At 39.8% G+C, this 24,411-nt stretch overlaps 3 protein-coding genes across 3 annotated transcripts in view; 2 read left to right on the plus strand and 1 right to left on the minus strand.

Annotated features, from left to right (window-relative positions):
- Positions 1 to 12: 12 nt before the first annotated feature.
- On the plus strand, positions 13 to 937 carry LOC108080362 (uncharacterized). The gene has a single exon (XM_017175078.2). It carries the CDS (start codon positions 125 to 127, stop codon positions 716 to 718), a length of 594 nt encoding a protein of 197 aa, XP_017030567.1. The 5' UTR covers positions 13 to 124; the 3' UTR covers positions 719 to 937.
- Positions 938 to 1,033: 96 nt separating this feature from the next.
- LOC108080360 (O-acyltransferase like protein) lies at positions 1,034 to 7,845 on the minus strand. The gene is made up of 11 exons (XM_017175072.3): positions 7,829 to 7,845; positions 5,773 to 7,034; positions 5,295 to 5,473; positions 4,809 to 5,017; positions 4,310 to 4,737; positions 4,154 to 4,233; positions 3,989 to 4,087; positions 3,217 to 3,473; positions 2,955 to 3,149; positions 2,707 to 2,876; positions 1,034 to 1,790 (listed from the first exon to the last, which is right to left on the minus strand). Exons 2-11 carry the CDS (start codon positions 6,752 to 6,754, stop codon positions 1,306 to 1,308), a joined length of 3,084 nt encoding a protein of 1,027 aa, XP_017030561.1. The 5' UTR covers positions 6,755 to 7,034; positions 7,829 to 7,845; the 3' UTR covers positions 1,034 to 1,305.
- Positions 2,025 to 24,411, plus strand: part of tyn (trynity) — an 80,340-nt gene continuing 57,953 nt past the window's right edge. Inside the window, exon 1 of the mRNA XM_017175076.3 lies at positions 2,025 to 2,188. The gene's annotated coding sequence lies outside the window, so the exon portion shown is untranslated. The remainder of the gene's footprint in view (positions 2,189 to 24,411) is intronic.

Genomic DNA, 24,411 nt, shown 5'->3' on the forward strand with positions numbered 1-24,411 from the left:
GAACTGCCTGTCCTTTCGTGTTCGTTTCGTGTTCCGGGTATTTGTCAGTAACTGTAAAACCCATTCGTCGACTACATTAAATTTCCAAATTCGCCTTTGTTTTCTTTTCGTCCGGCTCTCGAAAATGATGTTATTCACCTACTGCCCGGACGAGCGCGACCCGCTGGGTCTGGGGCTCCTCAGCCAAGTGCCACCGCAGGCGCCTCGCGAGGACTGGCTGGTGGTGCTCAAAGTCCACACCATTTTCGTCTTCACGCAACTGTTCCTGTTGCTGGCCTTCATGGCCTTTGCCGTCTTCCAGCCCTGTTCGCAGCTCCGTCTCCTATGGTACGTGCGCCAGCGTCGTCGCTATGCCAGCTTCATATTCCGCCGTTTACTGCGTCATGTGGACGAGGCGTTCGCCGAGGTAACAAGAATGAACGTGAACGAACACGATGAGCAGCAGCAGCAGCTACTGCTGGAGGGCTATCTGGAAGCCAGAAAACGGGCGGATCTGGCCATTCGGCTGTTTAGGCGCGATGCCTGTAAGGTACTATATCCGTCGCAGGATCTTCTGACGTCATCGCCCGGCGAATTGTACTTTGTGGCCGACGGGGAGGAGCAGGAGATGGCCGCGGCCGGCTACAGCAGTGCGGACGTCAAGGTTGAGGTTAGTGATGAGTTCTTAATGCAGCTGCTATACCCGGAGCGGGTGCAAGTTTTAGCACCAATGGAGTGATCCTCTGACATGGCAGGGTCCATGTGTCCCTTCCCTGGGATGGCATCTTGCGACATGAGCCGAGCACTGGGACTCGGGATTGTTGAAAGAAATCCTGTAGAATTGGTGGATCCACTGCCGGCATAGGGTTGGACATGTATAGAATGTTTTTTTTTTAGGAAAATCCATCTGCAATTTTATAATTAACCGAAATAAAAAGATATATTATCTAAAAAAAAAGCAATATTTTATATATTTTCCACCTCCATTTTATCCCCCATTTTTACAATAAATATACACTCCTTTTTTTATTTTCAGTTATATTTTATTTCAAACACACTCCACTTTGCACTCAAGAAACCCTCTTACGACTACCGTATATATACGATACGAGATATATACAGATTATGCAACATATGCCTAGGATATATAATTCATAAACAAACAAAAAAAAACATTAAAAAGGCGATGGAGAACCAACTAGATGTTTTGCAGCCAAAAATTAACAACAAAATCGGGCTTCCCCGGCGGCTAGATATTCCACAGAAACGGGAAAAAAGTTCCCATTACAGAGACTCACACACACACAGATACCCTTCACTGCTCCTTCACTTTTTAAAGCAGATCTTGAGTATTCTGATGACGGGCGCCTCAAACAAGGCGGATATGACAAAGGCCGAGCCAAAGGAGACCACGGCATTGCCCAGGAACAGGGTCAGGATGAGGGGATTGCTCAGATGGACAGTGCCGCTCATGTGCGAGGAGCAGATGAACATGATGATGGGATGGATCAAGTAGGCGCAGTATGTAAGACGCGACAGTGGCCACAGCACTCGATACGATAGTATGGCATTCACCGTGGGCGCTAGACCCCAGCAGCAGGACAGAACAATCCATACTAGGCCGCAGCCGAAAGCTGTGTGGGCCACGCCCACATAGAAGGCGGTATAAACAGTGCTCAGTTGACCCTCCCAAACGCCAAAGACCACGATGAGGAGCACGGACAGGCTGGCCGTCCAAAGGGTTAGATTGAGGCGCCTGGAGACAGCCGGCGGAGTCTTCACCTTGTACAGGACATAGCCGGCGCACATGCCTGGAATGAAAGGAAAAGGATATTGGAAAATGTTGTGGAAAATTGATAACATAATGGAAAAAAAGGAAAAGGACTGGAAAAATCAGTGGATAATTAAGGTAATTATGTGAAACTAACGAAAATTATTGAAAAAATCATACAAATTATTATAAACTATTGTAAATAATTGAAAACTAATCCAAAATATTGAAAATTATAGGAAAGGATATTGGTAAAATCTGTGATAAATTAATGATGTCATGGAAATTATTATAAACTATTGGAACTCATTGGAAAAAAAGGAAAAGAACATTATAAACAATCAGTGAACAATTAAGGATGCCATGGAAATTATAAAAAACTATTGGAAATGTTTGGAAACTAATGGAAATTGTTGAAAACTGTTGGAAATTATTGGGGTAAGTCTGAGATTTTACTTTATTTCAAAGTCTTAGGGGGCAGAGTTTTAAAAGAAATATATATCTGATATATTTATATATAATGTTGACATTTAGTTGGAATATTTCGATAGATGTATAAATATTTGTAAATATAAATATAATTATTTTACCTTTGCGATAAATTTATGATAAATCGTTTAGCACAGGAAGAACCCTATATTTTTTTAAACCAAGATCAGAGATTATCTTCTATAAAACATTTAAAGTTTATGCATACCTTGTGGGATTTCTAAATGAAATATTTTGATAGTTATCAATTTTACCACTTGCCTGCCTATGGGACATTTTATCGATGCGATAAATAAGAGATTATTCGTTATTCTGTTGAATTTATAAATTTTACAACGTTAAAAGCAATATTTTCTTTATCAAAAACTATTTTCTATATTTAATAGCAAACGATCTTGTTATCTATATATTTTTTTTACTTTTTTTTTATCGATAAAAATCAATATATGCTTATCTTTAGTACTCACCTACTATATAAGATCCCACGCGCTGCCAGGGCTTGTCATACAAAAAGTCAAAGGACTCAAAGGGCAGCGCCACTTTGTGTGTATACTGATGCTGCAGGGAGATAATACCCGAAAGGCTCCAAGAGCTGAGTAAGAAGACGATCAACGTCAAGGCCACAGCCTTGAAATACCTATAGAAAAATAACAAACCAAAATATATATATATAAGGTCAGCAGGAGGTTAGAAAAGGTACAAGAATTAAACCCACTTTCTGGCAAAGGCCAAGAGCAGAGCGGCCATCACATAGAACTGCATTTCATTGGCCATGTACCAGCTCCACATCATGCACATCTCTCGTTGTGGAAAGAAGTTGTTGATGTACAGAATATTGCGCCACCAGTAGATGCGGCAAGTGTTGTGCTCGATTTTAGCGGGCTGAAATACCGAAGAGTCTAGGCCTTGTCTAAAAATAAAAAAGAAATATAAACATAAAGATCATGGATTTTTAGAGGCATAAAAGGGTCACCTACCTTACGGCAAAATCATTGAAAATTACCACGAAAAGGTAGACGGGCGTGAGCCGTAGATAGCGATAGAAAAGCATCATCAAGGTCTCCGAGCAGCTGCGCTGGACAAAAAGGCAGGGCTCTGTGGGATGCTTGCGCTCCTGCTTGAGGTAGAGCAGAGTGACCAGGAGGCCGCTGATGAAGAAGAACGAGTCCACCGAGAAGGTGGCATTGCCAATCACCTGATACCACACCGAACGTTCTGTGATGACGCGTTCGAACTGGTAAAATAAAAGAAAAAAATTTCACAAAATTAAAGAGAGAAATTAAAAAAATTAAAGACAGAAATGTAGGGATTAAAAAGAAAATTAAAGAAAATTTAAGAAAATTAGAGAAAGAAATTTAAGAAAATTAGAGAAAGAAATTTTAGAAAATTAAAGACAGAAATTTATGAAAATTAAATTAATTTAAAAAAAAATTTAAGAAAATAAAAAAAAAATTATAAAATTAAAGAAAGGAATTAAAAAAAAATTAAAGAAAGAAATTCAAGAAAATTAAATTAATTAATAAAGAAATTTAAAAAAATTAAAGAAAGAAATTTAAGAAAATTAAAGAAAGAAATTTAAGAAAATTAAAGAAAGAAAATTCGAGAAAGATATTTAGAAAATTTGAGAAAAATTGAAGAAAATTAAAGAAAGAATTTTGGAAAATTAAATTAATTGAGGAAGAAATTTAAGAAAATTAAAGCGGAAAATGTACATAAATTTAAGAGAGAAATTTTAGGAAAATGTATTACCTTATTCTCGCCAATGGCAAACATTTGGAGGTACGTGTGCACCATCATGGTCCAGAGCACTGAGAAGACCCTTAGGCCGTGCAGGCAGGAGGTGTGCGTCTGCAATGGGTAATGGGGCAGTAGCAGATAAACAGATCCTTATGGATACATTACCTCTATACTTACCTCCTTGGTCTTGTCAATATTCAGAATGGCCTTTGCATTCGTTTGCAAGGCAAAGCACAAAAGTATTTGTTGATGCAGAGCTAGTACAAAAAAAAAAAGGGTTTCAAAGACGAGGATCAAGGAGAAGTGAGGTTAGTCATGGTAATCACCACCCACCAATTGGCTGCTCTGCCTCATAGGTTCCCGTCACCCCAGCACAACTGCCCGTCTCCACTTGGTAATCTGTGAGTTCGGTTTTCATTGTGGCAGAGGTGTTGGCATCACCACCAGTCACCGCCTCTGCTCCCAGATCTCCAGATGTATCACCACCCAGTCGCTGTCTATTCCCATTCACATCCATTTCCACGGCTGACTCAGTGGAGCTGGGACTTGGGCTGCCCAATGGACGCATCTGAAAAAGCTCAAATGGTTTGCCATAAAAGCCCACGCCACCTGCTCCTCCTCCACCACCATTTTTGGCCGTGATGCCATCGCACTTGCCGCTGATGGCGGCTATAGGAGCCACCACCAGGCGCCGCTCATCGATCTTGAGCTGGTAATATGAGGCCACAAGTACTACTAGCAACAAAGTGAGCATAAAGCTACTGCAGGAATTAAAAAAAAATATATATAAAAAATCTAGAATTTATAGGAGATATTTGTAAACAAGGCTCACATGAACACCTGGAACTTGAGCTGCCGCCAGTGACTGTAGAGGCCGGGCACAGTGCGTACGTGCAGCACCTGTAGCGGCGGTTGCTGCACCGAGGTATTGTGCGCCCCCAAAACGGTGAGCATGCGAGCATAGGGATCCAAAGACAAAATAGACTGAACATCATGAGCGGAGCAGGATTTGGGCAGGCATTCGCCTAGACTAAGGAGCATCTAAGAGGGAAATATTAAATTTATTTATTTGTACGCTGTATGCTTAATTCTAAATTAAGCTACAGGATGGATATCAGCCATAGCTGCTGTGGCTTTCGGCTGGGAAATATTAAATAAATTTCTTCTTCTTTGATACTCTACACAATTTTGAATATTAAAAAAACTTTAAGTATAGGAAATTTTGTGAGATTTTTCTAATCACAAACCATCGAAAAAGTATCTTCTGGTTCTTGGTTATTTTGTTTTTTTCTCTTAAGCTTATTGTTTAAGCACTCACCGATCTATTGAGCCTGGGTAAATGTAGGGCCACATCTGCCACAAAGAACTCCAGATCAAAGTGCTTGCGCTCCTCACTGGAACTTTGACGGTTAAGCTCCAGGCAGAAGGACAGCTGACCCAGCCACTTGTCGTTGCCAAAGAGGAGTTGACCCCGATAGCGACCCGAGGAATCGTAGGCTACAAAAAGGGAGATTTAAAGAAAGAATAAGAGGAGGAGGAGGAGGAAGAGAAGAAGAAAGAGGAGCAAAAAAAGGAGCAAAAAGAGGCGCAAAAAGAGGAGCAAAAAGAGGAGAATGAAGAGGATTTGGAGTAGGAGGAGGAGGAGGACGAGGAGGAGAATGAGAAGAATCAGGAGAAGAATGAGGAGAAAAATCAGGAGAAGAATGAGGAGAAGAATCAGGATAATAATGAGGAGAAGAATCAGGAGAATGAGTCGGAGGAGCAGGAAAAGGCTAAGAAAGAGGAGAAACACTCACCCTTCTGGGCCCACTCATAGCTCGAATGCAAAGCCGTTAAATACGCCTGCATCTCCAAGCCACATCCTGTTCGTACACTGGTGCGTATCTCGGAGATTTGCCAATAAAAATGATCATATAGATTTGCCACAATCTGGAAATAGTTGGCCTGGCCATAGAGGCTCTCGGCCATGCTACTGCCATTGCCACTACCCGTGGCATTGGCCGCTAAGTAACGATTGATGCTATTAATGGTACTGCCCAGAGTCTTGAGCTGCATATCATCATCGCTTTGCTTGAGCAAATCTCTGCCCAGTTTGGGTGCCAATTGTGGTTTACTCCGCAGGATTTTCAAGATGTGTGTACTAGACGTTGTCGTCGTCGTCGATGTGGTTGTTGTTCCCGGCGATGTGGCTGTGGTGGGTTCAGTGGAATGCGGCACTGAGAGCTCAGCTATGTCCACATCCACCGTTTCGTTTTCATCGGGACTTGCTGAGGGACTATAACTGAGATTGTCACTGCTACTGCCATGCTGTTCCTGGCTGCTCAGGTCACCCTTTTTGATCACCTCATGCTCCAGATCCTCGAGATCACCCAGATTAAAGTCAAAGGTAACGGGATGCAGTTCGTATTCCTTGAGGGGATGCGGCTTGACATACTCTATGTTGGGTAGAATCTTTTCCAGTGGAAGATACGGTTTCTTTTTCAAAGGTTTAAGTGGCAAAATCTCGTGTGTATTTAGGGATAAAGGTGGTTCCTCTGTTTCTTGATCTTCAACCACATCTTCGTGGACTTCATGCAGAATGGTGATGTTGTTTTCCCGTGTGGTAAACCTATGTAGACCACCTGTCAAGGCGCCCGCTTTCGCTTCTCCTGTTTTGTGTAATGTTTCTGTTTGATTTGTTATTGTTGTTCTATTGGTTAATTCCTCGCTGGAGCTTGTGGGTGAAAGGCAGGCGGTGAGCAGGAGTACAGCCACTACGGCAATCCTTGGGGATTGCATATTCCCCGAGCTTCTTCTTTGACACTCGCTCCTAGCTAGCTCTCTCTCCTGGGTTTTAGGGGTTCTCTATTTTTGTGGGGGTTTTGTGAATGGTTTCCTGCTTTCCAATTGAATCTTTTTGGCTTTTTGTTTGGGTTAAACTCTGCTCAGCATGGTCTCAAGTTTTTGGAGTATTGTTGTTGTTGGTTTTCCCGCACAGTTCCCTACTTTGTAGTGCCTCGTGGTCATTGTCGCAATCTCTGGCTTAATCCTTAGAGCTTCATATGGTTATTTCAAGTCTCTGAAATGAAGGAAAGAAGTGGAAGATGAATCTTGGATCCCCATTCAAAGCTTGTCTGTCTGTCTTGTCTTGGACTTTAGACTTTTGGCCTCGCATAATTTTCACTTGTTTATGATTCGATTTTCTTTGATGATTTGTTTCTAGGCAAGCTAGGCAGCCTGTGGGGTGTCTGCAAAAAAAAGGCAGAAAAAAAAATTGCGAAAAAATTTCCTGAAAACCGAAAGAGAAAAACTTGTTAAACGTGTTGTGACCAGTCGTGGTCGTGGCCGAAGCAAGGCTGGAAAATGCTGAAGTCTAGGGGGGGGGGTTATTGGTATCATTGCTTATATAACTTCCGCGTCGCGTATTAATTCGTTGATGGTGTGACTATGATCTTTGGTTTCGCCTAAAAAACATTATGCAATGCAGATTTTTAAAAGAGATCTTCCAGGGGAGAGAGAGAGAACCCGAAACCGAAACCATAGACCACTGAAGCTTGAAGTGAAGGGTGAATTTCTATGCTGAGTTTCGTGTGGGGGAAACCCCCGCAAACAAATAACAAAAATAACACTAAAGATACATTTTGGGGTGGCAATTGAATGGGCAAACATGGAGTTAAGTCCAAGTCAAGCCAAGCCTAGCCAAGCCAATGTAAAGAAAAGCAAACCCGAATATTGTTTTCTGGCACGTTTCTTTTTTTAGGGGGAGTAGTAGTAGGGTTTCTTCTTTATTTTATTTTGTATTCCGTAGATTTGTTTGATTTTTGGTTTGAAGGGGATACTACTACTACTAGCCAAGTCCACCACGAACCGTACCGATGAAAGTAAAAACCGCAACTGATCAAGCGCCGCCAAACGTTGGGAGCTGGGAGCTCTTTGGGAGCTCTCGGTCTCGGATTCAGATTCGGATTCGGATTCGTGGGCTTGGAGAAGGTGTGTGGTGTGTGGTGTGTGGCATGATGTGTGTGCCAGCTAGTATGTGTGTGTGTGTGTGTGTCTGTGTGGAAAGGCGCAATAAAGCAAACAAGCAGAAGGCAACCTGACAACTGCAAATGCAACTGCAAACTGTAAGATACAAAACTGCAAACTGCAAAATGCAACCAACCATCGGCAAGCCGTTTGCCTAAATGAAACCAAACGAATGCTTTTTATGATCAATTTTCGCTAAAAGCTAAGCTAAGGCGGCACACTAGGTAGGCTGGGCTCTGGGGCTGGAGCTGGAGCTGGAGAGAGAGAGAGAGGTAGTTCGAGGTGGTCCAAAGAGACTGTTTGCGGAGTGGAGTGACCTGATCGCTGGTTATACTGACCAGTCCAGCGCGCATGCAACTCGAAGAACTAGCTACCAACTCCAATGGCCTGGCCCAAAACAATAACAGCAATACGACGACAGCACCTGGCCAGCACATCGAAATGTCGCAATGATCCAAAAATCCATTCACACACATACAAACACACACGCACACTGGTCACTCCAGGCTTGGACTCTCGGACTTGGACAGTTGAAAGCCTTCAATCGAAAGCGAAAATGTGGCAAGTGGCAAGTGCCGCCCCTCGGTACACTTTCGATTGCATAAGGAACTTTGATGGATTTATATGGAAAATCTTGGCTGAAAAGTTTAGAATTTTCCTTGAGAATTTCAAAGGAACACAAAAAAGGAAATTAATTTTTAGAATTTCAAAGGGAAACAAGAAAAAAAAGCTAACTTCAGCAAGCCAAAGTTTGTATACCCTTGGAAGGTTACATTTTTATGTATCATAACTAAGCCAAAAAAGCTTTAATTTCTATACGGAAAATGGCTCTGTGTTAGTTTTTCTGGGTTTAAAAAAACTGCATACTTTATTTTAAATTTTAAAAAATTAAATTTTTTTTTTCAATTTTTAAACTTTTTAACGATGTAACCCCTTATAAAATTTTTTGAAAAAATTGACTAAAATTTATTTTTGTCCGTACACGTCTAGAAAAATTCGTCTGTTTATGCTGATCAAGAATATATATGATTTGTGGGGTCGGAAATAACTGCTTCACTTAATAAAATAATAAATACCCTTCAAGAAGTTTGGAAATATTTTCCTTTTTTAATCGATATTTATCTATATTATTATACGGTAATTTTTGGGATAATAAAAAGGCTTGGCCTTTTAAGGAAGCAGAAAATGGAGGTTTGAAGTCTTAAATGCTAACGATAATGTTTAAATATCGATTTATATATCGAGCTTAGCCTTAAATATCGATGTAGAATCGTTTTATCGAAATTTTATGAAAAATCTCGAGTATTCGAAAAACAAAGTAAACTATTTTTATATTGAACACGTGGAAAGCCCTAGGTGAATCTACTAATTTAATAAAATGAATGAATAAAAATGCATGAAAATCGGGTATTATCATTTCGCTTGCCGCATAGAGTGTCCAGCAAGTCCAATTCCAAAATGCAACTCAAAAGGTTGACAAACTATTTCGTCTTTCCTCCTCCTCCTCCGCCTCCTCCGCCTCCTTGTTTTTTTTTTTTCGCATTGCGTCTAATGCGTAATTGGACTTGGGACTTGAGACTTGAAAGCCGACCGAGGCCTGACATGAACATGAAATACTTGATTCGAACGGAGGTCCAACACCTGATCTCTTGGCTCAATCAACTCTGGGCTGTTGTTAAGTAATTTCCACCAACTTTCTGGCCAAGAAAGAGCAACTCATTAGGAGATAATCAGCAGAGGTGCCCCTCATGGAGAAGGAACTCTCTGCTCCCGTGGAACAAATGCTTCAATGACTGACGCTAAGTGAGTGTGTGCCAGCAGAGTGAGTGTTAATGTGAGTGTGTGAGTGCGAGTCTGATTGTGTGAGTATTGGGGGATTGGTAAACGCCTGTAGCCACCGTCGTATTTGTGATGCAATTTGCCAGAAACTCCATGGTTACGCTAGCCGCTGCCAGTGGAACAATAATAAAATACAAAAAAAAAATATATATATATATATATAAAAGCACAGGCTGTAGAGGAGGCCCACGCGCTACCAAAAAGAAAAGTCAAGAAAAACTGTAGCAACAACAACAACAGGTAGAAGAAACCGAAAGGAAGGCTAGCTGCGACGGAGCGAGGCCTGAAACACACTAAACTATAAGGCTATAACCGGAACCATGTATTATTCGCTTAAAATATGTATGATTTCTTAAGCACCTTGGCACACATAAATAACTTCAATTGAGTATAAAAATTATGTTTAATTTAGTAATCAAGAATATTTCTTTGATTTCCTAAGAAGTTTTTGTGGGAAATAAATGGGAGCAAAAAGTGTTACTAGAAGTGGTGGTATATATGTACTTATTATTATATATTAAACATTATATTTTATATAAAATATAAAAATAAATTTGAAAAAAAAAAACTAGAAAATGAATTTTTAGAATTATTTCTTTTGTTAATTATTTATTTATTTTATATATTTTTTCATTGTTGATTTATTTATTAATTAATTCATTGATATATAAATAAATAATATACATTATTATATATAAATATTTATATATACATACATATATATATATATAATAATAATGTTTAATATTTGTTTTTAATATGTATTAGATATATTTTTAATATTTTTATTTTATTTATTACTGACTTTAGGTTAATATTTATTAAAAACGTAACCAAAAATATAGCAAATGTCTCTGCCTCTAGTTAATTATATTTCTTAACAAAAAAATTAGATACTTAAATAAGAGTAACAGGTATATGTTTGTTTTTTTTTTTATTTATAATAAAACCTCTTAAAATCAGCATTTGAACTTCACATATTAGCTACTACAAATTAAGGCATATTTTTAGGCTTCTTTGTGGCTTTCAATTAAAGCATACTTAGGGGGCTTGATGGGGGCTTTTAATTATTTATTTATTTATTTATGATTTGTAATTGGGATTATAAATAAATATTTGCTTAATTAATAATTTACGATAAAATTCAATTTGTTATATTTTTTTTTAGTAAAATTAAAGAATAACCTTAGATTGTTTATTGTTTTTTTTTTTATTTATTTGTAGCTGGGAATTATATATAAATATTTGCTTAAATTTAAATATTAATATTTGCAAAAATATATATTTTATTATTTATTTTTAGTAAAATTTAAGAATGAACGTAGTGTCATTTATTTTAATTAATTTATTTATTTATTTGATTTTTTAAAATTGCAAACATATATTAATTTTCACTTCAATAATCTAAGAAAATGTCAAGGTCAAACCTTGATATCATTAGATATAGTTTCTAAGGTATATAATACCTGATCTTTACAGTTTTCCTAAAAAAATCTTGGCAAATTCTCACTCACACCGCCACTCATCTGGCTTCTGGCTTTTGGCAAATCCCCGTTTACTTATTATGATTTTAGCGCCTAACGATGCCTAACGGTACAGCAGAAGACATTAGCCATGAGGAGAAGTAGGAGGAGGAGGAGGAGGAGGAGGAGGAGAGGTAGAAGGAGAAGCAGGTGGCGGATCTGTCTCTCTGGAGTAGAGCAAAGCAGATCCAAGCTGTGCGGGTAATCATCATCAGGCCAAATGAAGCTTGCCAAATAGAGGATATTTGAGTGCGGAGCAAGGGAAACGGAACTGGAATTCGCGTGTAATCACCAATCTTAATGGCACAAAATAATATTTTGATAGTTAATGGTCATCAGAGAGGGAGAGAGAACGAGAGACTGAGGGGTTGCGGCATCCGTTGATGACCCAGAAGCCAACTAAGACAATGAACGACTGATTATTATTTTGGTTACCAGGTCAATGAATCCATCAGGGCAAACATAGGAAATCCGGCTGGTGCCTAGCTACTGTTGACTAGGATTTTTGTTAAGCTTTCCCTTTCGATATTTAGTAGGATCTTGGTTTTGATAACTTTAGAAAGAGATCCATCGTTAACAGGTCTCATTCTTTGTCTTTTCTTCGTCTTTCCTCTGTCATTTATTTGTTATTCCTTGTTCTGTTCTTCATCTGTCCTTTGTCCTTTCTCTATCTTTTCTCTGTCGTACCTCTGTTTTTCTTCTGGTTTTCGTGCTCTGTCCTCTGTCCTCTGTCCTCTGTCCTCTGTCCTCTGTCCTCTGTCCTCTGTCCTCTGTCCTCTGTCCTCTGTCCTCTGTCCTCTGTCCTCTGTCCTCTGTCCTCTGTCCTCTGTCCTCTGTCCTCTGTCCTCTGTCCTCTGTCCTCTGTCCTCTGTCCTCTGTCCTCTGTCCTCTGTCCTCTGTCCTCTGTCCCTGTCCTCTGTCCTCTGTCCTCTGTCCTCCTCCTTGCTTTATGTTCTATGCTAATGTCTTGTTGCCTTTTTCCTGATCAATTTGCATTTTCCCATGGCCCCTGGCCCCGGAATTGCTGGGCATCTCTGCATCCCATGTCCCAGGTTCCAAGTTCTAGGTTTCAGGTTCCGAATCCAGTTAGAATACCGAGTACGTTCCGTTTTGATGCCTGGGTCAATTCGTCAATTGGAAGTTAACTCCTCGTATGGCAAAAAGGTAACGGTGCCCCTTGCCTTATTTTTTTATGCTTGGCCATGGCCAGTTCTTTGGTTCGTTAGAATCGTCTTGAATCGGAACGGTTTGGCTTCGCCCAGCTGTGTGTGCCTGATCATTTGTATCATCTGCATTCGCAGCAGTCCCTGCAATTTCCTTACTCAATTCTAAGGCATCGTTGGGGGTCACAGGTGTTCCTAAGACCAATAACTTTCAAAAAGCTGGGCAGAGAGGCGTTGCAATTTATGGGGGAAAAGGGTTTTGGGATTTTATTTTTTTGATTGGATTTTTTTTTCTATACTTTTTAAAGGATTTACTTTGTTTTTTGAAAATTTTAAATAAAGTTTATTTTATAAAAGTTGAGTCATTAATATGTTTTATCAGTCTCATTTGATCAGTTTTTATATATTTTTCTAAGCGTTTTTAAGGTTTTATTTGGTTTTTGAACATTTTTAACTAAACTTGTTTTATAAAAGTTATTTTTAGAATTTTGTATCCCCTTGAAACCCAAGTATTTTTAGTATTTTCAGTTAATTGAACATTTCTACACTCTTTCAAGCCAGCTTTTGCCTTGCTGTAAGCCTCTTCTTACCTCATTTATTTTCGATTTAGCCAAATTGTTGTACTAACAGCCTCATCACCATTCAAATGAGGGCTAGTAGACAGCAGTTGTCTTGGTTTTTTTTGTTGGACTTTCAAAACATTCTAACATTTCCAGACTTTCTCCTTTGAGCTTGAGGTTATGGGTTCTCTCTATCTGTCCCTCCCTCCCCCCCTCGATGATCGATCGTAATCGATTTTGTTGTGAGTTTTCGTTTTCAACAGAAGCTTGTAATTTGCAGTGATTGCTTTATTGCCGATTTCCCATCATTTCGAACCAATTGCCATAAATGGAACTCGGGGGCACACATTACCTACTTCACATTCACAATTTGTAGGTCATTAGAACTGCTAAATTTTGTACCTAAACGCTCTTTAATTTATATAATTACATGGCCCAAAGAGAACCCCGAAAAAAAGCACCGCAAAGTGCAGCTACACAGCAGAGATTCAAGATCTTAACTTTATGCAGTAACTTGGTGTATATAGTATCTTTATTTTTTTTTTTTTCCTGAACTGTTCGATTCGGTCTGGTTCGGTTTGGTTGGCTTCTACTTATGGCCATAAAGACATAATTGGCCAAGAAGCCTTAGGGCTCTAGAGGAGACTTGAAAAGTAAACAAGAGGAGGAAAATAATAATTTAATTTGAAATAAAACGAGGGAGACCCAAGCATTCACTGTTGGGTCTTTGCACTCGTGCCTTCGCATTTATTTTTGACCTTTTTCGAGGTGCAAGTGTGTGTGTGTGTCTCTGGTATTGTGGCTAAATGGGTCATTCGTCAAGGTAACTTTCATTTGTGAGCTGGAAAAACCTAGGAGGCATGAGGCATGGAGCCTCGTAGAGCATGGAGCGTGGAGCGTGGAGCATTTAATCATAATCTCATTCTGGTTTTGTTCTTGTCATTGTTTAGTATAGCATCTTACACAAAGGCACACCATTCCAAGCCATTCCATTCCAACCCATCTCCATCTCCATCCCCTTTCCCAGTGTCGATCCTACTAATTGGACTTGAATTGGACATGGCTGATTTTCCGTTCGGTTTCGGTTTCGCAGCTTATACACAGAGAGACTCTAGGTCTAGGATGTGGCCAACGGTACTGCAACTTTGCTCTGGGCATCATCTCCATTAGCCTTCAGCCTGGGGGGGTCAAGGCTAATTTCAACCTTTTGACAACTCAACTGGGTTGCTCTGCTCCTCCAGGGGTGTAAGGGGAACGTAACCCGTTGCCAGTGCAAATTGCCAAATCACTTTCCTGCTACAAAGTTTGTAATTTGCCTTAATTGAATATTCGTGATGGTCAAAGAACAGCCGCAGTTTGGAGCCTGAAGCCTGAAGCCGGCGGCGTCATTCTTTGCTTCCTTCTTGTCCATCAGCGTTGACATATACACCTCTGTATCTTCAGGGTTTTATCCTCCTATCTTCAGGAAGTCGTCTCTGTTTTTGTAAAACCCAAATGAGGTGTGACAAATGAACCCTTCTCCCTCTCTCATAACCACAGCGAATGATGGTGTTCTCTGTGGTTGGTTGGTTTGGATTTTATGATGATTTTTATGGCAGCTTAGGGTACGAAAAGAATGAGATATAGGCAAGACATGTATATATAAAAGGGAATTTAAAGGAAAGGGTATTTAGGGCCTATTTTCAATGATTTTGGGGGAAGGAATAGAAAAACCACCCCAATTACTAATAAATCAAGAGTTAGGAAATTTTCAGGAATATTTTAATCAAATAAGAATAAAGGCATTTTCCAGGGATATTTAAATCAAATAAGAGTTAAGGAATTTTCAGAATAATTAAATCAAGTAAGTGTTAAGGAATTTTTAGAAATATAAGATCAACTCAAATTAAATCAATTAAGAGTAAAAAACTTTTTAGGGATATTAAAACAAACATTTGTTAGGGAATTTTCTGGAATATTAAAACAAATAAGAAAGGGAATTTTCGGGTAAATTAAATCAAATAAGAGTGAGGAAAATTTCAGGGATATTAAATAAAATAAGGGAATTTTTTAGGGATATTAAATAAAATAACAGTAAAGGAATTTTTTAGGAATATTAAATCAAAAAAGAGTTACCAAATTTTAAGGGATATTTATATTAAATAAAAGTTAAGGAATTTTCTGGGATATTAAATTAAATAAAGACCAAGAAATTTTCAGAAATATTAAAACCCTAGCTAGCTCCTAGTTTTATTTAAAAGTCTCAAAACTAAACCTTTGGGGTTTTCTCGACCATTATCTTAAAGGCTCTAATGACCGATCCACCTGCCTCAGACACTTAAATGCAAACACATTTACCTCGGCCTGAGTCTGGGCCTGGATCCTGGGCTTGATCCTTCTGTTGATTGACTGCTTTCGTCACGCCACAGCTTCCAGTCAGAGTCGTCGCTCCATCCTCAGAGTCTCTCCATCCAAACGATACCATCCCATCCCATCCCAACCCATCCATCCATCCATGCGTCCATGCCATTTATCCTCTGGTGCCTCTCATTCTCGTTCTTGGTTCAAGGGAGATGGCTACCAGGAGTGCAACATGTTAATCATTTCGAGCATCAGGCCATGTCAAATGGAGATCACAGCCGTAGTAGTTGCTTCTCCCCCTCCCTTTTCGCTGTTTGCTCTGTTTGCTCTGTGGCGGTGATCCCTGATCCCAGCTCCAGCTCCAGCTTCAGCTTCATCTGTGCTGTGCAAACGCCCCGCGGGGCTTGTTACAAATTTTGATGGACGGCCTGTGGTTGAAATTGATTAGCTTTAATGGTGGCAAAGTTCTCTGCTCCATGCATTCCTAATGGAAACGCTTGCAAGAGGCTGTCCCAGCACCAGTCCCTGTCCCTATCCCTGTCCAGTTCAGTCTCCCTCTCTCTCTGTCTCTGGGCGCAAACAAAATCAGAATCAATCAAATCACTTCCAAGACAGACATATAATTTGAACGAGCCCTACTTGATGTGTTGCTTAACGCAAACTGTCATAAAGGGAATGCCTGGAGTTCCCCTGGGGTTCCTTGCAGTTCAAGGTTGTTCCTTCTGACAGGAGGAGGAATGGAGGATCGGGGTCAGGTCAGCTGGAGAGATCGCTCCATTAGACGTTTGTCTAATTTGCCTAAATCATGGGAATCCATCACAGAGACACGAGACAGGGACAGCGGCTGAGGCCTTGCCCATCTGCGGTTTGTTCACCGACTTTCACAATCAAAAGAATTTGCTGGAGCTTCGCCTCGGCGGCCATTTTTATGCTTCATTAGGCCAGAAATTATATCTCATGACCATGGGGCCCTGAGATTCCCTGAGTTACCATACCCATGCCCCATGGCCATCACTGACATCGCCTCCTTTGGGGTTTTTCAATTTCTCAAAATTGATCAACTCCACTGATGGAAATCTGTCAGCCGCGGCGTCGAAGTGTTGAGAGCTTAGACGCAGAATGAATGGGGCTGGTGTAGGCACTTGGAGAAAACTTTAAAAAATTTAAGTTTAAGAACATATTTTACAACAAAAAGTTTATGAAAAATAAAGAAATTCAAAGAAGTTTACAAAATATAGGCACCTTATTGGGCTTGGTATATCAGAAAAACGTTTTTTGTCTAGAAAAGGCAAGAAATATCGATATATTGATAATATATCGATTTTTAAAGCTAAAGAGATTTATGAAATATCGCAATATTTTGGATATATCGATTTTAAGCTATATTTTTTATATTTAAGATTTGAAATATCGATATTTTCGATATGATATGATGAAATCTTATGCGAGTCGATATATCATTATCATTAGTTTATGTAATGATATAAAATATCTAAAGATATATATTAAATATTATTAATATCAAATATTAATAATTTTAAATAGTAATATTTATTACCCACCAACGATTCTTCGAGTGTTCCCATGCTTGGGGGAGCTGGCAAAGCACATGCCTCCGAAGAACCATCAACAGAGGAATGATGAGATTCTGTTTTATAGATTTCCCGACCCGCAGGAGATGGCTTCGGAGTAGGAGTTGAAGTTGAAGTTGGAGTAGGAGTTTATGGGCAGACATGCAGGTTAGCATTCGCACCCGCATCGATGGAAAGCCATTCTTTGGCCCAAGTCAGTTCACTTAAGTCAGTTATTCAGCCCACTCAGAGACAGAGAGGGAGAGGCAGAGAGCTTCAGCCCGAGGCCAGGACCTGGAACATGAACCTGAACAACGGCTGTGGCCCCTGGATGGATGGATGACTGAACACAAATGCAGACATTAAATGCGGCCAGCGTTGATTGATCCCCCAAACGATCTTGGGGGGAAGTGCGAAAGACTTGGAAGACTCGCAGCCATCATCAGCCAGCCAAGCGACAAATGAGCAGACACGAGAGTAATCGGGATCGAAATCGGATTCGGAATCGGATTGGGATTCCCAATCTGTATCTGTATCTGTATCTCAAGTTAGATGGGAACTGCTTTCCATCTGGTGTAACCGCAATCGAAGAACCCCAGTGGAGTGTGCAAAATGATTTCCTTGACTGACTTCACGCGGAGACTCTACTCTCACTCACTTCTGTCCAGAGTTTCAATTTATTCCACTGACTGGGCGAACACACTGGAGTGGCATCCAATGCCAATGCAAATTACCGAAGAGTTCATCAAACCTTTGGCGCAAAACCACATTGCCTACGAGCGGGGACTTGGACTTGGCCTGTGACTACTGTGCTAAATGTTTCTCTTTCTGTTTGCCTCTGGTCTTGGCCATCATCATCGTCATCGTCTTGGGAATCTGCTCTAGTAGATAGTGGCTAGTATCTGGCACCTAGTATCTGGTATCTGGCAGATGCCAGGTCTGGTTCCGGTTTCATTATCGTTCTAGAAGGTGAGACTCTCGAAAGAGGATGTTCTTGTTTTAGTTGAGACAATCTTCTCCTGCTCTTCCCGAAGAACTGGTTGAATGTCTGACTGGCTTGGCTTGGTAATTCGATTAGCTATCGATTAACCAGACAAAAATCATTTGGGAGTTGAGATTAATTGAATCTTTTATAATTTTCACTATGATTAATGAATTTAAAGCTTCTATAGAAAGGATTCTAAACTATTATTTATTTATTTATTTTTTTTAGGCTTCTAAAGCTTTGCATTTATGATTTTTTAAGAACTCAACGATTTATTCTTATAGCTCTGACTCTTTATATGTATAAGCTATATATTGCATAAGAAACTTCACTAGATTAGGCAGCTTTTCTTCCTCACTCACTTCCCCTCTCCAAAACCCAAAGCTTAACTACCTGGAATGATTTCATCAGGGGGCCGAAATGGGCAACGGCAGATGTCAGCCTCGTCACGCCTCCAAAGCTCTCCATCGCATCAGCACTTCTGGACTCGATCTCTGTTACCATCCAAACCCATCTTCCATCCCATCTTCTATCCAAACCCAACTCCACCCCCATTTCCACCTTTGTCTCATTTTGTCCCGTGTAGTTTTGCTCCATTTCTGTCACGCTTGAAGACTGCAATTGAGCCAATTGAGCCGGGCTTAGCTGGGGCTTACCTGGGCTTGAGACCTACAACTGTTTTAGTTGCGGTTTCCGCAGCAAGAAGATGCTGACTGCTGACTGTTGACTGCCTCAAATCCAAACCCATTTCGGGGGCGTGTGAAGAAAAGCGGGCGGGCAGGGAGCTTGGCACAATAAAAAACAGAAAAAAAAACAAAAAACAAAGCCAGGCAACGAGATAATAATAATACACATAATATTAAAACGAGAACAACGACACTAAGCCAAGTTAGCAACGGAGACAGAGAGCTGACAACAATGGTGCGGGAGGTGCTCCGGTGCTTTGGTGCTTCGGTGCTTCGGTGCTCCGGGAAAATGACTAATTACGTGCTGGCAAACAGCAAACAGCCCGCGGTGGAGAGAACACTACAGTGGGGCTACTATACCTGTACAGTGGGGACTGGCGGCGAGCCACATTAGCTGCTGCTGCTGCTGCTGCTGCTGATCGAGCTGCTCGCGTTGGTAGCGGTGAATGGTAATTGCGGACCGTTATAATACGAGCGCGCATAATAAGATCGAGGGAGATGCGAGGAGCTCGAGGGGGGTGTGGGGTGTGTAGATGGGGCCACAGCACTGGCGGTACTAAAAGTACACTGAGCGAAGCACTGCACCTTTGAAATAATACATATAATCATTAGGGGGGGCTCCTTTAAGGGTAGGGTTGCTGTTTTATCTTAAAATTCCCAAGTTTATTCATTGAGAAGTATTTTTGAAATTTTAAAAATTAAATGCAACAAGTAAAAACTTTAAATTTGAAATTTAATTGAATTTAAATATATAAGTCTTAAGGAAATTTCAAAAATATTTACCAATAAATTAAATATTTTGGTACTAAAAAATAGATCTTAACTTTATACACTTTGAAATCGATATAAATGTATATTTTTCTTATAATTCCCAAGTCTTTTGTTCCAAAAATATTTAAGAAATTCCCAAAAATGTATTTTTAACTGATTAACTAATTTTAAAAGTGTCTATATTAAAATAAGTTTTCTTAAATAGATCCTAATTAAATCTACTTCATTAAAAAATACTTGAATTATACAAGATTTTAAAGGCTTTTCTAGCAGTGTATCTCGATTGAGGGAACTGACTGGGATCAGGGGCATAGTTGGGTTAGGTGGCAGTCTGGAAAATGGCAAGCGCTGGCGCTCAGGCCCTGATGCGCATATTTGCTCCAATTCCGGCGGTGGCTAAATGTGACACCCAGAAGGGGGCAGAGCCACATTGGATGGGTGGATGGATGGATGTACCACACCACTCTAATCTAATCAACAATGATGATTACGGTGAGGATGACCCAGTTCTGGCTGCGTTTTGCTGGCAACAGTTAGGCAAATGGAAGTCAAAGTGGAGTGCATTAGCATCTGCCACAAGCAGATGTGCAACATGCCACCGAGGAGTACATAGTACTACTACTACTACTAGCAGTAGTCGTGGCCCAATCATCATCGGTAATAACCTCTGGGAGGTGCACACACACACACAACAGTCGAAGAGGATTGAACTTAACAACTCTATGGGAGGGGGAGGCAGGGGAAGTCGGTCAGAGTCAAGCACTGGAACATGGGAATGCATATATCTTAATATTAACTGCTCTCAGACTCTTTAACTCTCTGGATTTTCTTGTTTATTGAATTTAGAAAATTAAGCTTAATTTTGCCATTTTTCAAAATTAGTTTTTACTTACTAAGGGGTATGAAATTGGTTTGATAATAAATTTAAATGAAGCTTTTTAGCTTAGTTTTGTTTTGCTTTAAGATAAATTGATTTAAAACATTCAAGAAAAGGAAAAAAAAAAGCTAAATTGGCTGGAGTTTTGGTTTTATTTTATAAATTTCGAATTATTATTTTTTTTTTTAAGTATTTTAGAAATTTTTTTAAATAAATTTTTGGGTTTAAGATGAGCTAATTTTTAGATTTTAGATCTTGACTTTGGTTCTTCTTTAAAATCCACAAATTTCCTGTTTAATTTTCGCTTATTTATATTATAAAATCATTTTATTTATATTTAAATTTAAAAAACAGACTGCACTAAAAATGAACTAATTTCTAGGTTTTAGATTTTCACAATAGAGAAATCTTCTTTGAATAGTATTCTTCTTTAAGATCTTTATAATAGAGAACAATAATTTGATTTGTATTTCAAATCCACAATTTAATTTAATTTAATAATAATTACAATAGCCTTGCTTTTCTTTTATTGCTTTTTAATTAATCACAATTAAAAGCTATGCTCTATATACATAATATTTAAATTTTTTCCCCGTTTAATGTTCCCATAGCTCTGTTTTGAATTCTCACTTGTGGGTCAGTCTTCCCTTGACCCGTATTTTCCCAGATTTTTAGTAGCAGGCAGATCAGGGTCTCTGGGTGTTCCATTGTAAAAACTGTGTCAGTAGGAGCATCTACACAAAGGCTTTGGCTTCGAGACATTGACTTCGACTCCCCCTCGGGCGGTGTCAATTCCAGCCAGCCAAAGAATGGCCAAGCTGTCGACACCAATTGGTGTTGTTGTTGTCTGTTTTTTTTTTTTTTTATTTTAAGCCATATTTAGTTACCACACACACACACACACACACACACACAGACACTTGGGATTGCAGCTGGGAGAGCTCTCTGGGGTTTGTCCAGCAAATATGGACAAATTGCATAGGAAGTAAGAAACCAAAGTACAAACCAGATGACATGATTGATGATAACTCCCAGAAGTGGTAAATGGAGCACACACACACACACCCGTAAAGGGTATTCCTTTTGGGTTCCTCTGGGTTTTTTTCTGGGTTCTTTTGGGTTCTTCAACCTTCGTTGAGTCAAGAAATTAATGGAAGCATTATCGTTAGCCAAGTGTTATTGCTCCGATTTAGTTAGTTAACTCTAACAGTTCATAAACACTTTGGCCAGGAAGTTTGTCGTCTCTGCAGATCACAAAAATCCAGAGATCCCAGCTCTAGCTCCATCATACCACCTCCATCTTCATGCTTAATGCTTTTACCAGCCAGAAGTGTTGTCATTAATCGCAAGATGCGACTCAAGACGCAGGAAAATTGTCAGAGGAAGAGCTGTACGATGTTTACGTAATGCCAGTGATTCCACATGATGCCATTTCCACCACCAGGTCTCTCTCTCTCTCTGGGATAATGTCTGTGTGGCATGTAAGCTGAAACCGCAATAGAATTATCCAGAGTGCGGGCTTCTGCCTCTCCCTTTGCCTTTTTTGGAATGCTGCACACATAACTGTCATTGTGTCTATGTCACTAAGCAAGGCCCAGTTGGTTTTTGCTAGAATATCTTCCAGCTTGGAAGAAGTGGAGTCACTAACCACAAAATTCGCTGAGGCGGAGGCTCCACCACCTCACCACCTCACTCCCTTCTCCATTCTATTTCCATTAATGAAATGCTTAGAGCCCAAGCAAATTATTGTTTAGCTGCTCATGCGTGTGCCCGGAGCTCTACACTTTCCCAAGTGGAGCAGAGACATCGCTCCATGGAGAGCCATGGAGCCACGAAGCCATGGAGCCACGGATCACTGGCACCGAGGTCGGGTTAGAACATTGTCGTGCCGCCCTGCGGTGGCTTTCACTCTGGGATTTCTGTATCTCTTGAATCCCTTTTTTTTTTTTTTTGGATCCCTAAAGGCTTCAGCTTTGACCAATTACCAGAAATCACTTTCTTTCTTTCTTTTCGCTGACCAGAAACAGAAACCCAACCATCGCGCGGGGCTCTATCCCCATTTCAGCCTTAGCTGTGCCCATTCCTCGTTCTCTTGGATGTTGGGAAAATCTATTTAACGGAATGCACTCAAATCATGCAAAACCCAAGCTTAAAAAAAAAAAATAAATAAAACTAGAAAAAAAGACTGCAAAAATAGACACAAAATAAAACGTGAGTCGATGACGTGAGCCCGTCAGCCATCAATCGAGCATTGAAGTGGAGGGAGGCAGTAGTTGAAGCAGAAGACCAGGCACTTTGTTTGCCATTTTTAGGAAGAGTCCAGTGATGGACTCGAAGGCTACTCAGTGTCTAAGGGATTCTTTGATATGAGTTTAATCGGGAAGAATTGTATACTCTCGAGGGAGGAACTATGTAAAAGAACACACATAGGATATATTTAATAACACAAACATTCAAACGTGTTCACTAAAGTCTATACTTCTACACTTCACTTATTTCCGGAAAGGTTAGAACCAGTTGGGAATTATATGTGCACACGTGTGAGATTTTTGGCCTTGCGATGCTAAGGGTGAATTCGCCATGGTTATTTATGAAAAAAAGGAACTAAACAAATAATAATTTGGTATATTAACTATAAAATTTCGATATTTTTATTGATAGTAATATTTTTTTTTTATATATGGTACATTATATATGGGGGACTTTTCCTCTCGATAATCAACAACTCCAATCAACCCTCTGTGCAAGAAGGAGCCGGCAGAGAAACCAGAAAAACCATAAAGAAAATCGAAAACTATTTTTCACAGCCTCGACGACCGTTTAGGAGGAGAATCTCCTCAGAGTCCGTGTCTCGTGGCCCATGGCGACAAAGTTGCAGTGTTCGTGAAGGCTCTCTCTCTCCTTTAAGAGGGGCGATTTTCTTCCTAAACGAAGAAGAGTATAGGAAGCCGTTACCAGAATCGTTTTCCAGCATTTCCTTTTGGAAAAACCAGCCAGCAGGAAAGAAGGAAAGAAAGAAAGTTTTTTTTGCCAAAAAAAAAAAAAAAAAAAATGAATACCCCCTATAGATCGCCCTAAGATTTGGCTTTTGTCTTTGCTCTGTTCTTTTTTTTTTGTTGTTCTTTTTTTCCCCCCTTTGTTTTTCCTACTGCACAGGGATTTTGGATCTGAATCTGAATCAGAATCAGAGACTAACGGCATCGGTTACACTACATAACTGTTCTCACTTTCTTCACCGACGTTTTGCCGCGCTCTTTGGATTTATGGCCAACGCTTCGTCTTCATTCTTCACCGTTTTGTCTTTGTCTTTTGTTCAGTTCCTCGCATTTCCGGTGTTTAGTATTTGTAGAATCAGAACCAGAACCAAAGAACCGGAGTTTTTTTTTTTTTTGGAGTTGGAGTAGAAGTTGGAGCATTACTTAGAAGCCATTACATGACAAAAAAAAAAAAAATATATATATAAAAAACGAAGAAAAAACAAGCAGGAAAAAGCTGAAAAGAAACTAAACTGGACTTAAGTAAGGCCAAAGCTCCTATTAATTTGGAAAAAGACCCCTCATTTGCATTAGACTTGGGTTAGAATAGAATCTCTGAAGCAACGAATCTCCAAATCTCCATTTGTCTCGATGGCTTAGCACTTTCACCCATCAGCAGAAGCCTTTATCCAAGCCACTGGGATTCAGATCGTAAATCAATGAAATGGTAAAGGTATAGGTATATTTTTTAGTATCCATAGTCTTGTAGTAAAGTTAAAGAGATTAAAGATTCAAAGATCGAGTGAAATCAGTTTTTTTGTGGAAGGGAACCAGCCAGAAGTTATTTTCGGAACGCTATGCGACGCAATGAAAGTAAAACAAATTAGATTCAAGCTCCACGATGACCATAACAAGAAAGCAGGTAACACACACACACATCACACATCACACTATACACACACCAGACATTAAAATAAAATCAAGTTAACACAACGCACGAAAATTAAGAAAGAAATAATTGTCAAAAGCGGAGAAGCTCCGAAAAGAAAGGCATAATAGAAAAATAAGAGAAGAGAGTAGCGCACTGCAAGTCCAAGTCCAAGTCCAAGGCGGAAGAGCGGCGTGTGCCCTTTCTTCAAA

Source organism: Drosophila kikkawai, chromosome X (assembly GCF_030179895.1).
Source record: "Drosophila kikkawai strain 14028-0561.14 chromosome X, DkikHiC1v2, whole genome shotgun sequence".
Taxonomy (NCBI): Eukaryota; Metazoa; Arthropoda; class Insecta; order Diptera; family Drosophilidae; genus Drosophila; species Drosophila kikkawai.

Excerpts from the sequence above, each read along its gene's own strand:
- LOC108080362 (XM_017175078.2), top strand. The coding sequence starts at position 125 with ATGATGTTATTCACCTACTGCCCGGACGAGCGCGACCCGCTGGGTCTG.
- LOC108080360 (XM_017175072.3), bottom strand. The coding sequence starts at position 6,754 with ATGCAATCCCCAAGGATTGCCGTAGTGGCTGTACTCCTGCTCACCGCC. Across the intron at positions 4,234-4,309 it reads TGAGGCAGAGCAGCCAATTG|CTCTGCATCAACAAATACTT; the intron begins GTGGGTGGTGAT and ends TTTTTGTACTAG. Across the intron at positions 4,088-4,153 it reads ATATTGACAAGACCAAGGAG|ACGCACACCTCCTGCCTGCA; the intron begins GTAAGTATAGAG and ends TACCCATTGCAG.